This window comes from Silurus meridionalis, chromosome 18, assembly GCF_014805685.1.
Source record: "Silurus meridionalis isolate SWU-2019-XX chromosome 18, ASM1480568v1, whole genome shotgun sequence".
Classification (NCBI taxonomy): Eukaryota; Metazoa; Chordata; class Actinopteri; order Siluriformes; family Siluridae; genus Silurus; species Silurus meridionalis.
Genome location: NC_060901.1, coordinates 8,658,233 through 8,670,740, shown reverse-complemented (window position 1 = coordinate 8,670,740; position 12,508 = coordinate 8,658,233). Strand labels below are relative to the sequence as shown.

The 12,508-nt window shown below is 37.6% G+C and overlaps 1 protein-coding gene across 8 annotated transcripts in view; it reads left to right on the top strand.

Annotated features, from left to right (window-relative positions):
• Positions 1-12,508, top strand: part of grip1 (glutamate receptor interacting protein 1) — a 277,675-nt gene that overhangs the window by 223,102 nt on the left and 42,065 nt on the right. For all 8 annotated transcript variants that reach the window (XM_046872780.1, XM_046872783.1, XM_046872784.1 and 5 more), the window contains exons 4-9: positions 670-815; positions 1,456-1,539; positions 4,308-4,383; positions 5,380-5,525; positions 7,200-7,347; positions 7,879-8,048. In XM_046872780.1, coding sequence (XP_046728736.1) covers positions 670-815; positions 1,456-1,539; positions 4,308-4,383; positions 5,380-5,525; positions 7,200-7,347; positions 7,879-8,048 — 770 coding nt within the window. The remainder of the gene's footprint in view (positions 1-669; positions 816-1,455; positions 1,540-4,307; positions 4,384-5,379; positions 5,526-7,199; positions 7,348-7,878; positions 8,049-12,508) is intronic.

Below are 12,508 nucleotides of genomic sequence, written 5' to 3'. Positions count from 1 at the left end.
ATTTATATGTTTGCATTTTAATTTACTATTTGGCTTTGACATTTGGGGACTGCTTTTGATATAAGTCAAGTCTAGTTTATTTCTATAGCGTTTTCACAACAGACATTGTCTCAAAGCAGCTTTACAGAATTTAACAGGTAAGGTAAATGGTGTGCATTTATTCCTGATGAGCAGCCATGGCGATATAATAATGTTTAAAACTCCCTTGTCATTCTACACAAGGACGGTGTCGCTGTTACTCAGCATGTTAACTTAACTGAAAATAGCTTCCTTGATTCACACTTTTTTCAACGCTGGAGATTTTTGAGTGTGGATTTGTGAGTGTAAGAGAGAGAGAGAGAGAGAGCGAGAGAGAGAGAGAAAGTGAGAAACCAACCTCATTGGTCCTTTTCCCACTACAAAGCATTATATTAATCTACTCCAAACATCCATCAAGACTCAATATTACACCTAACATGCTCTCCTTCTTATCTGTCCTTTTTTATTCCTGCCTTTATGTCTACCTCTGTGTTAATTTCCCCATTTCTCTCTGCCTTATTTCTTTCACTCTACACACACACACACACACACACACCTCACATCAAATCACCCTAATTTGTACTTTTATTCTTATCTTCCTTCTCATTTGATCGATTTCTTTATTTTCTACCTCCCACCTCTCCGCTGAAGGAGTGACCAGTTGAACGTCGGAGATTACATCAAGTCTGTGAACGGCATCAACCTGACCAAGTTCCGTCACGATGAGATTATTAGTCTGCTGAAGAATGTGGGCGAGAGGGTTGTGTTGGAGGTGGAATATGAACTGCCACCTGTTTGTGAGTTTGCTTTTTTTATTATTATTATTATTATTTTTATATAGTTAGGTAGTTTTAGTTTGTTGTGTTCCTTTTTTACGATTACAGATTAATGATTGTTTTCTATATTATAATAGAATATATGCTTATATGAACTAAATAGTTATTTTCCTGAACTCCCAGAGACAGTCAGTGACTCTTGGCTTAGAGTCTTCATTCAATTCAGTTACCTTTTTTTATATAGTGAGCTTAACAATGTTGACTCCAAGCAGCTGTACAGAAGTCCAGATGTAGATCCAGATCCTGAACCTGTCCAATAAGTTTCACTGGAGTTACTTAAATAGTTGCCTAGAAGTTGCTGAAAGATGCTATATATAAATATAGTACGATTAACTCAATTATAAGCCATGACGTCAAGAAAGCATAAACAAAGACAGAATAAAGCATTAGCTGTTGTATGATTTATGGTTTATTCACTTTCTTTAAAAAAGGCTGATGTAGTAGTTTTTGATTCTCTTCAATAAACTGAGTTTTTCCTCATTTTTTTATTTCTTTTTTTTTTTTTGTGATGGATGATTTGCTTTATTAGATTTCTGCTCACATTTATTACACAACCAGTCAAAGCTAATTATAATATGAGCTGATTTTCATTGTTCTACAGCCGTTCAAGGTTCAGGTGTAATGTTCAAAAATGTCGAGGTGACTCTTCACAAAGAGGGAAACACATTTGGATTTGTCATCAGAGGTAAGTACAATTTAACACATCACTGACCTCTGAACAAATACGCCCGAATGTGCATGAGGCAAACTGCTTTCTAATTCATTGCATACACAAGTATGATTAAACATGCCACGTTTGTAAGTCCCGGAGGTTAAAAAAGAATATTCACTGCAAAGTGTATATCTGTTCACTGATATGTGTTTAAACCCCTAAATGCCGCCAATTTGTCTGAATTTCCTGACCTTATTCCTCATGCTTTTCACTATAAACCTTTTTATTATTTTACTGTAGTTTATGAATAATATACACTAAATTGATTAACTACATTAAAAAAAAAAATGGTACTTTGAAGGATTTTCTTTTTAATCCAATTTCTTCTGAATGGAAAATAAACTCTTTCTAGCTGCTTTGGGTTTTTTATTTTCTATTTTTATTTCTATAATATTTTTCAAATATTTTTGCAGTGTTTTCAATGATAATAGCTTATATCTAACAGCCATGTGTGGCCAGGCCAGTTGCCTGGTAACAGACACAACAATTAATGGTTTGTTCACATCATTTCAGAATTACAGTAATTACCAGAAACCCGTGAAAAGCAATCACTACTTTGTTGAACTTGTAATTAAGAGTTTGAGATTTTCAGTGATCACCAAGTTCACAGTGTGTGACCTGAAACCCCAGCCATGTCTGCTATTAAAGCAGTGTTGTGTATATTTACATACTGTTTTTAAGTAGTTAGTATTAGATTTGTGTTGATTTTAATTTTTTATATCAAGGCCATAACCGCAGTCTGGTATTTTTGGTGACTTTGAGGAGATAAACAACTCAAGGGTGCTCAATCTTCAAGAGTGCCTTAAGTCCAACATGACCTGAACTCATTGTGATCATTGAGTGTTTCAGGGTGTCCTAACTTGAAATATAATAAATAATCAGGACTTTGGTTTTTGATATACTATATGGATAAAGGTTTGTGGACACCAGACCATAAGATTTGTTTGGGCTTTTTGAACAACCTATTCCACATTTTGTCCTCATTTGCTATTCCACTCTTCTAGGAAGATGTTCCATTGGATTTGTATAGACATCCTTCACAATTATGTGTCTCCAACTTTGTGGTAACAGTCTGGGGAAGAACCATTTATGGCTAGAAAAGTCACATCCCAATCATTTTGTCCATATAGTGTATGTGTGTCAGTGTGAGAAAGCCCTCTACATGGTAAAATTCTTCACTGTATATAATTCTAAAACATAGATGCTTCCGAACTAAAACAGTATATTTGCCTTTAGCAAGTATCCTCAACCACAATTATATCTTTAGCATGTTAAAATCTGGCTAACTCCAAAAGTTAAACGATTCCAGTCTGACATTTTGACAGATACTGTCTGATTAAAGACTGAATTGATTAGGCTTATGTCCATTTCCCCACAGCACATAGTTATCCAACAAATTGATCAAAGCCTGACATTTACTGTGTGAGAAAATAATACTTAGCTAGCAGCTAGACATCTTTAGGGGGACTGTTTAAACCACAGTGTTTGTTAAACTGGCTTCTTGCCCAACAAGATCAAGAAGTTAGCCTGGGAAAGATTACAAAGTAAACATATTTCCATATAGTTTTGAGTAAATATACAGTATTTATGAATTCTTTTAAAAGACTGGCACATATATAAGGTTTCTGCTGTACAGCCCCTGATTTAACATACTAAAGACATTTTCAGCAGTAACACATGAATTTGATCTACTTTACACATAGTAAAAATTGATGTTCTGATAGATAGAATAGTTGTTAGATGTTTATTTTTTTCATCTGCAGTAATGACTCTCTGCCATCAAATAAAAAGCCTGTCAAACGTCAGTGCCATTTATTCTTTTCATTTTCCTGCACTAGCTGAATATCATTTTATATCTGTATATATACAGGGTTATTCAAAAAAATTAACCAATTTCATTACGCAATATTTTATTAAGGAAAAGTAATAAAAAACTCCAGCCAAGTCACAAGTATTATACTCACAATCAACTTAGATAACTCCTCTTTCCAATGGTCACTGACTCATTCCATGACGATGCTTGAGAACTGAAGCAATGCATCATGCTATAGGGTCATTTTTTTTTAATAACCCTGAATATTATATATCCAGTTGGAAAAGTACCTGCAACCTTGCTTATTTTTGCTGCTGACTGTGCATTTAAATGAACTTTCCCTGGCTTTGATGGTGCAGAGCACTCTGATGTCCCAAGTCTGATTTAAAAGTTTCAGTATATTGACCATGTACAATGTATAAAGTAGCCAAGCACAGCTGGGGATCCCAGTAGAGCAGAGTGTTCCCTTTGATTCTCACATATTGAAGCAGGTTCATTTGATTCATATAGACATCAAACAGAATGTGTTTAACTGAGAAACTATTTCCATTGCCTCAAGCGTCCTATAGCAGGTGGAAACGACGGGGTGTGCTGACCTCACTACTTCATCTCGACTTCCGCTCTTCACTCGGCTTTAATTCAGATGAATTAAATTGCTTTGCGGGTCTCAATTTGTGGTCCAATTAAAGTTAAATATGTCTGGTGGATCCAGCCTGCGAGTGACATTGTTCCAAAGAGAATGTGCAAATATGTCCATTCATAAGAAATGGCCTCCACCCAGGAGCTCTAAGTCATCTGTCTGCCTCAGAGATGAGATATGCAAAATGGGCCTGCAAAAAGCATTAGTTTCCCAAGAGCGCACATGCAATATGTTTATCTTTATGGCAACATTAGTCAGAAGTGCTAATGCATCTCGCTTTCCCCATAGGGGGCGCCCATGAAGACAGGAACAAATCTCGCCCCGTTACCATAACAACGATCAGACCTGGTGGCCCCGCTGACAGGTAGGAGAGTTTTCCTCATATGAAAGGCCGAAATATTATAAAATACAGCAAATACCAGCTTCAGAAGCCTCATGCATCAAGTAGATTAACATTACCACCCTTCTATCATTGCATTATTATTATTTATCATTGCATTATGTTAATGCTTCAGTATTGTTTGACAGAATTATTTGTGCTGCTTAATAGACTTTAAGTTTGTTTCATTATACTAGTCAGTATTTTGCAGATAGAAAATGTCTGTCTCACTGATCAAAATTCCTACTCTCTAACTTTAATGCTCATGATATTTTGTGTTGTCATTTTGCCCAATTTTTTATTTCTGTTTTTTTTTTTCTATTTGTGGCTTTATTTCTGTCAATAATCATTCATTTCTGTAATCCACATAGCCAAATATTCTAATATTTACTTTTGCTTATGAAGTACTTGGTTTATGAGGCAATTACAGGCTTTTCTCTATCCACTGGCTGTATGCAGCCAAATGCAGCTGGTGTAACTGCATGAGTGCATTTTCAAGACCAATTAGGTTGTCATGGCTTCTGTCAGACTTTGAGAAACAATCCTCTTTTATTTTCTTCTTATTTGCTCCTGAGGTATACATTCAGCACAGTGCCTTGAACTATTCTGTAAGTCCTTCCTGTTAATTGTTTGGGTGTGACCTGCAGTCTGGGTTCTTCTAAAAGAGTCCGGTGCAAAAAGAAAATTTGGAGGTTATAATAATGTGCCATTAATCCACAGAGGCCCTCCAGTGTGCTTAAATGCGGCCGTGGAGCAGAAGCCATCTGACCTACTATAATAGTGCACTAAGATGGCAATCAAGGTCTCGTAGTGCCTTGTTAACTTTCTTCACTGGTAAAATGCTCACTGGGGAGTCTTTCACTGTTAAGGTTCAAGAAACCATGGATTCTTACTCACCTTTATCTGTGTTTTAAGAATGCGGCTCCTTTAAACTGATGTTTTCTTCACTTCTTATCTCTGCAATTTTTTTTTCTATTCTAGAGAAGGCACCATCAAACCAGGAGACCGTCTGCTGAGCATCGACGGCATCCGTCTGCATGGTACATCCCACGCAGAGGCAATGAGCATCCTCAAGCAGTGCGGCCAGGAAGCAACACTCCTCATCGAGTATGACGTCTCTATCATGGGTAAGATGATGCCCTTAACCTGCGAGTCTGACACGCGCTTAGCACGTACGTGCTTTGGTCAGATTCCAAAGTTTTTTGCTGAGAAACACGCTAAAATAAATGGCACCCTGGAGGGTTTTGCTGAAAGAGTGAGTGAGGAGAGAAAGGGAGAGATGTGAGGTTTAGAGTAGCCTTTGGCTAAACACCATCTGCCTGATGTCTTTGTTTGTGTAGTGACCGGGAAGTGATGGATTTTCTTCATGTGTGCTGCAGCAGAGGAAAAATGATGGAAAGGGAAGTCTAGCCATGCTGGTAGTTAGTCATGTTTTAACCACTTACAGCCCCACAGACTTGGGCTGTGGATTTTCACAATAATTTGTTCAGTTGGTATGAGGGTGGGGTAGCACTGTCTCTGTTTAAGACTTGAGTCATTTGTTCAGTGCTGTCTATTGATTTCTGTTCCTTCATGTCTGATAGCTTCATTAGGATTTGATTAATATTTTCGATGGTGAACCATTGAAGAGAAAATGCACAGAGCCGGTTGAATAGCCAAAACCCTACAATATGTAATCTACATCAAGAATAATAAATAATGGCAATCAGTGTAGGGCACTCCCACCTCACAGCTCCAGGGTTCCCGGTTCAGTTGTGAAAGTTTTACATTCAATTCAGTTTTATTTTTATATAGCTCCTTTAACAATAAACATTGTTACAAAGGAGCGCTACAGAACTTCAAATGTAGATTGATAGATTTCTGAGCAAGCTAGTGGTAAAACAACTTACAATGTCATGAAGAAGAATTCTTGAGAAGAACCAGACCCATGAGGAAACCATCCTCCACTAAATAAGTCATTAAAAAATCATTATGTTTCAAAAGCTGTATACTATAAAGTTAAAGAGTAATAAGAAGAGATTAAACCTGAACATCAGGGTTTTTTATAATCATAGTATGATAGAAAGTTTTAAATCTAAGTATCCAAGTGAAGTTATGCACTGAAGAATGTGAGACTTGGGGATAATTTGGTAAGTGTAGTCTTTAGGATATCTAAGTGAGATATTCCCCAGCAACCTTCAGGCTCTCTGTGTAGGGGGATTCCCTGCAGCTGGCAGTGGTGCTCAAGTGAACAAAGCTTCAAGTGAAAGTAGTGCAAAGGGATGCGCATATCTGGTCCTGAGGGTTGAGGGAGTTAAACATAGGTACCAGCATCATGTAGAGAGTGAGAGAGACATTAGATGGATTTCATTGTTTTATGAAATAGAGCTGATTTTTTAGGATAGAGTCCATTACTGATTGAAATAAGTAGGAAGATTCAGCTTTATAATAGTGAACTTATTTGCTGATTACCAGTTTGAATTGTGGAACTGAATCTACACTGATCAGGCATAACATTATGATCACCTGCCAATATTATGTTGGTCCCCCTTTTACTGCCAAAACAGTTGAAGAGCTACAATTTTGGAGATGCTTTGACCCTCTGATCTGCTTCTAACACATCAACTTTGAGGACAAAATGTTCACTTGCTGCCTATTATATCCCACCCACTAACAGGTGCCATGATGAAAAGATAATCAGTGTTACTCACTTCACCAGTCATAATGTTATAATGTCATAATGTTATGCCTGGTTGGTGTATATAACATCTATCCTAAATAAGCATTTTAAATGTGTCCTCTTTACACCCTCCTGCTAACAGACTCCATAGCCAGTGCTTCTGGTCCTCTGCTGGTAGAAGTAGCCAAGCCACTGGGCTCCAGCCTGGGAGTGGCTCTCTCCACCTCCATGTACTGCAACAAGCAGGTCATCATCATTGACAAGGTTAAGCCAGCCAGCATCGCTGACAGGTAAAAGCCCTCAGTGCCAGCTTCAGTCCACCCACAGCCTGTCTGTACTCCTGTACCCTCTCACGTCACATGATTATCTTATCCAAGTCAACGCAGAGAAATGCAGACTCATACACCTGTGTTCAACTGTGAAATTTCTGGAGAGATTGCAGCGTGTAGCACTAAACGACTAATTAAAGAAATTCAATAACTCATCTGCTGTGGAGGCTCTGAGAAAGCCTGTACGAATAATGAAGATGGCAGATTGCTGAGCGAGTGAAAGCTCCACTGTCTGAAATTCTTTGGACAATTCAGGCATTTGTTCCCAGAAGTCTTAACAGTTAAAGCTTTGTAGATAACTGATCATCGTACTCCATCGGATGCGACACAAAGTTTGACGCAATCGTTTCATGCAATATTAAACAGATACTATTTAATACTTTCCACTGAATAATGGAAAAAATGATTTGTTTGCAGATTTGCCATACAGTTCAAAAGTATCAGAGGTATTATTATCCATAGGACACCTAATGATGTGGATATGTTGTGTAGGTGTGGTGCACTGCATGCCGGTGATCATATCCTATCAGTAGATGGCACAAGCATGGAGTACTGCACACTGGCTGAAGCCACCCAACTTTTAGCCAGCGCTTGTGAGCATGTCAAAATGGAGATCCTTCCCCATCATCAGACTAGACTGGCCCTTAAAGCTTCAGATCAAGGTAAGACACACACCTACACAGAGCCCAGGTTAAAAAAATCAGCAAACACAATCATCCTTTTAGCAATAGACTGTTTTGCTCATATACTTGCTGTTATTGATTTATCAGTATCAGTCATGTAAAGGAAAAATCTCATTGTTTTTACATGCAGTAGCTTTGGCATTTTGTCTATGTGCCTTCTGTTTTTTTATTGGTTTTTTTTGTTTTGTTTTTTTGTCTCCATAAGCATTCATAGATAAAATTAACCCAAAAATATCATGTTCAATCCAACACAAAATCAGAGCAGACTACTGAGTTTAATTCAGTCAGAAATACAAGACGATGTCATCATTTCATTTTGAAATTTATTGTCTGATACGTTTTTATTAACTCACCCGCAGCAGTGTGTCTTGTCACTATTATGTAGTTAATTTCATTTAGCATTTCTTTTGCTACTTTATTCCCAAATGGTTTTCTCCTATTTAATCTTGTTTCCATGCAGGAATATTCAAGCCTCCACAACACTGTCAAACACAGCATGTTCTCACTGCACTGTGTGCTCTGTATGTGTGCTCTGATAGACAGAGAGCAGTGTAGTGTCCATTTCATTTCAAAATAGTCTTTTAAGCCTTTTTTAAATTTGGTGAAAACATCACTACTGATTATTATTGTTATTTATTCATCAGACGTTAATATGTTTCTGAAGACTATTTAATCAGTTACTAATCATCCATTAATCAGTTTCTACAAAGTTTTTGAACCAGTTACTCACCATTCAGCTCTGATTAAGCTGTGAGCAGTGCAGTTTCTTCCTGATCTGCACGATCATGTCCACTATGCAGTACATTTACTATACAGTACACAGTATATTTGATCTATTGATTAGTTACAACTCAGTCATTAATCAATAAATATTTGGTTACTACTCATTTATTAATCAGTCATTATCTCATTGTTCCACCATATTTATTTTTGCCTCTCTGAGCAATTCTTTTGCTTTCTGATACACAAAAATTTTTCTCCTTTCCATAACAGTCAAAAATGCTTCTGACATATACAAAACTACACAAAGGACAAAGCTATCTAGTGCACTATGTGCCAAATCATTTCACGTCATTTATATTTTTAAGCAAAAAAGGCTTTTTGGAAATTGGTACATACACTTTATGGATCTCACTATTGGGACGCCTGAAATTTCCAACTGATTGTTAGATTCAATTTTCCTGTGCACAAAGTCAGCTCTATGGAGATACGCTATACATGGTTGGAAGATCTTGAGTGGCCTGCTATAGAGCTTTTCAACCCTATTAAACAACCTTTGGGATGAATTGAATTCACCCCAGGCTTCCTCAGCCTACATTAGTACTTTTCTAACAGCCTTTTGACTGAATGAGCACAAATCTCCACAAGCACACTCCAAAATCTAGTAAAACATCAACTAATAAAAGCAAGAGGGGCTAAATGTGGAATGTAATTATCAAAAATCACATCTGCCTCTTATGGTCGGGTGTCCACAAACTTTTGTCTATATGGTGTAATATAATGGTGCTGTCAAAAAAGGATTTTAATGTGTTTTTAATGTATAACATTTATTTAGATCAAATTCACATACACCTAGCACAGGGGTCTCTAGGTCAAAACAGTTATTGTGTTTTGATGATCTATTGTTAGGCAGATGTGTGTGTGTGTGTGTGTGTGTGTGTGTGTGTGTGTGTGTGTGTGTGTGAATGTGTTTTAGATATAGAACATTTATTCAAAGGATTATTTGAAACAGCAGCTACACTAAAACAGAAATATATCATTTTCTTTCCTAATACTTCGGCTCAATTCTCTCTGCCTCATTTAGGAAGCAGTCCTGTCAGATGAGGATTTCACTAGCGTTTTGAGATTCTGTCATTTGTAGCCCAATCTACCAAATAATGGGTTTGCAATTTATCAATTCAGCAGTTTATGGTGTGTCAACTACTGTCTCAAAATAATCCCAGATTCTCTCTTAAATTGAGGCCTGATGGTTTCGCAGACCGGTTGAAGTGCCCTAGTGTTTCATCATGCATTTCAATCAAGTCACACATGGATTTGGCCTCTACAGTTTTTATCTTGGAATGTGGGAGTGTCACTTGCTTTCTGCTTGGACATGCTGCTATAGTTATTTTAGTTTAGGTGTACATCCTACATCCTACTGACATTGCACAATAAGGCAGAGATGAGACATATTTTTACAAGGCTGATGCTGTGTACAGGTGTGTGTATGTATGAATGTGAATGTATATATATATATATGTATATATATATATATATATATATATATATGTATATATATATATATATATATATATATATATATATATATATATATATATATATATATATATATACAGTATCTCACAAAAGTAAATACGCCTCATATTTTTGTATCTTCTCAAGGGACAATACTATTGAAATGAAACTTGGATATATTTTTATTACAGTGTGCAGCTTGTATAGCAGTATAGATTTACTGTGAAAATAACTCAACATACAGCCATTATTGTCTAAATAACTGGCAACAAACGTGAATACACCCTAAGTGATAACAGCTGTATGTAACCATGTTCTATTTATCATGTTCATGTTTTTTCTGCTTGAAAAGACCATGCAAATGTATCTTGTATTTTGTATTAGAGCAGTTAAAATTTGGAGCTTTGAGTTCAATTCTCTCACACTGACCACTGGATGTTCAACATGCACCTCATGGCAAAGACTCTAATTGTTTAAGAATTTGAATTGTTGCTCTTCACAAATATGCCCAGGCTATAAGAAGATCGGTAACACCCTGAAATTGAGTTACAGTACAGTGGCCGGGGTCATACTTAGGTCTTCCAAAACGGGTTCCACTCGGAACAGGCTTTGTAAGGTTCTATCAAAGAAGTCCTCGTTCTGTGCGTCCGGCTTCAAAAAACAGATGCATGAGTGCTGCCAGCATTGCTTTAGAGGTTGTAGAAGCAGAAGCTCTGCTTGTCAGTGTGAAGACCATACGCCGCACACTGCAACAAGTCGGTTTGCTTGGCCGTCATCCCAGAAGAAGCCTCTTCTGTAGCTGGATCACAAGAAAGCCTGCAAACAGTTTGCTAAAGACAACCTGTCATAGTCTGGGGCTGCATGAGTGCTGCTGGTTTGGGGAGCTGCAGGTTAATTGAGGAAAACATGGATTTCAACAGGTACTGTGACATTCTGCAGCAGAACATGATGCCCTCCCTTCAGAATCTGGGCTGAACAGTAGTTTTTCAACATAATAACGACCACAAACCTACCACCAAGATGACCACTGCAAAGTGGCCAAGTATGTCTCCAGACCTGAACCCTATTGAGCACCTGTGGGGCATCCTCAAGCGATAAGTGGAGAAGCGCTATGTGTCTAGCATCCAGCAGCTCTGTGATGCCAGTGTGGAGGAGTGGAAATGGATCCCAGCAACAACCTGTGCAGCTCTGGTGAATACCATGCCCAGGAGGTTTAAGGTAGTGCTAGATAACAATGGTGCTCACACAAAATATTTATACTTTAGGCACAGTTTTGACTTTTTTTTTTTACCAGTTATGTAGACAGTAATGGCTTTATGTTGAGTTTTATTTAGAGGACAGTAAATCTGTATTGCTATACAAGCTGCACATTGACTAATACCTTACGTATGCAACACACCCAATACTTCAGATAGTCACATTACTAAGTACACTACCATACTCACTCTCTCACACACTCCCCTAACTAACACAGCATTACTTTAAATAGAATATAACAGTATGTCCCTTAAAGCACAATATCATCCACCCATGTAGAAACACACATGTACACACTAATGGCCCCTCATCTAGTTGGAAATCTCAGGCTCTCAGCAGGCTGTTTTTGGTGTGTCTCAGCCCTACAGCAGTGTTTCTCCTCACTCGTCTCCTGTGTGTCTGTTCTCCAGTCCTGCACATGCACTAAAAAATTAACTGAAACCTGCTCCAAAGGGGGTTCGATGCTTGAAAAGGCTGCAGGCAAAGAGATCCTGGGTCCGGTGTCTGCACACCTTACTGCTTGTCAAAAAGAAAAACATCATGTCACGTTTTCTGTAACTGCTCTAAAATCCGAGCCAAGTTACTGGCAGTCAAATTATCCTGCAGCAAAAATGCTGTTTGTAAGTGATTCAATCATAAATTAAATTACACATCAGCTCACACACGCTCGAGTTATAATGATACTCTGAAACCATCCTTTTGTTCATAACCCAGTTTTGTTGTTTGTTTGTTTTTTTAAGTGCTTATTTTTATGCTTATTTAGATTACAATCATTACACTAGCTGTGTAGCCGTGTTCTTGGATGTAATAGAAATTGCCCAAGTAATTTCAAGAACAAGCAAGCAATATATGTCTGATGCTCTGTCATTCTGTCTTCCTGCATTGGACATTTTTAAGTAAACCTGAAATGTACTGTAAATAACAGATAATGCATAGAGTGCATACAG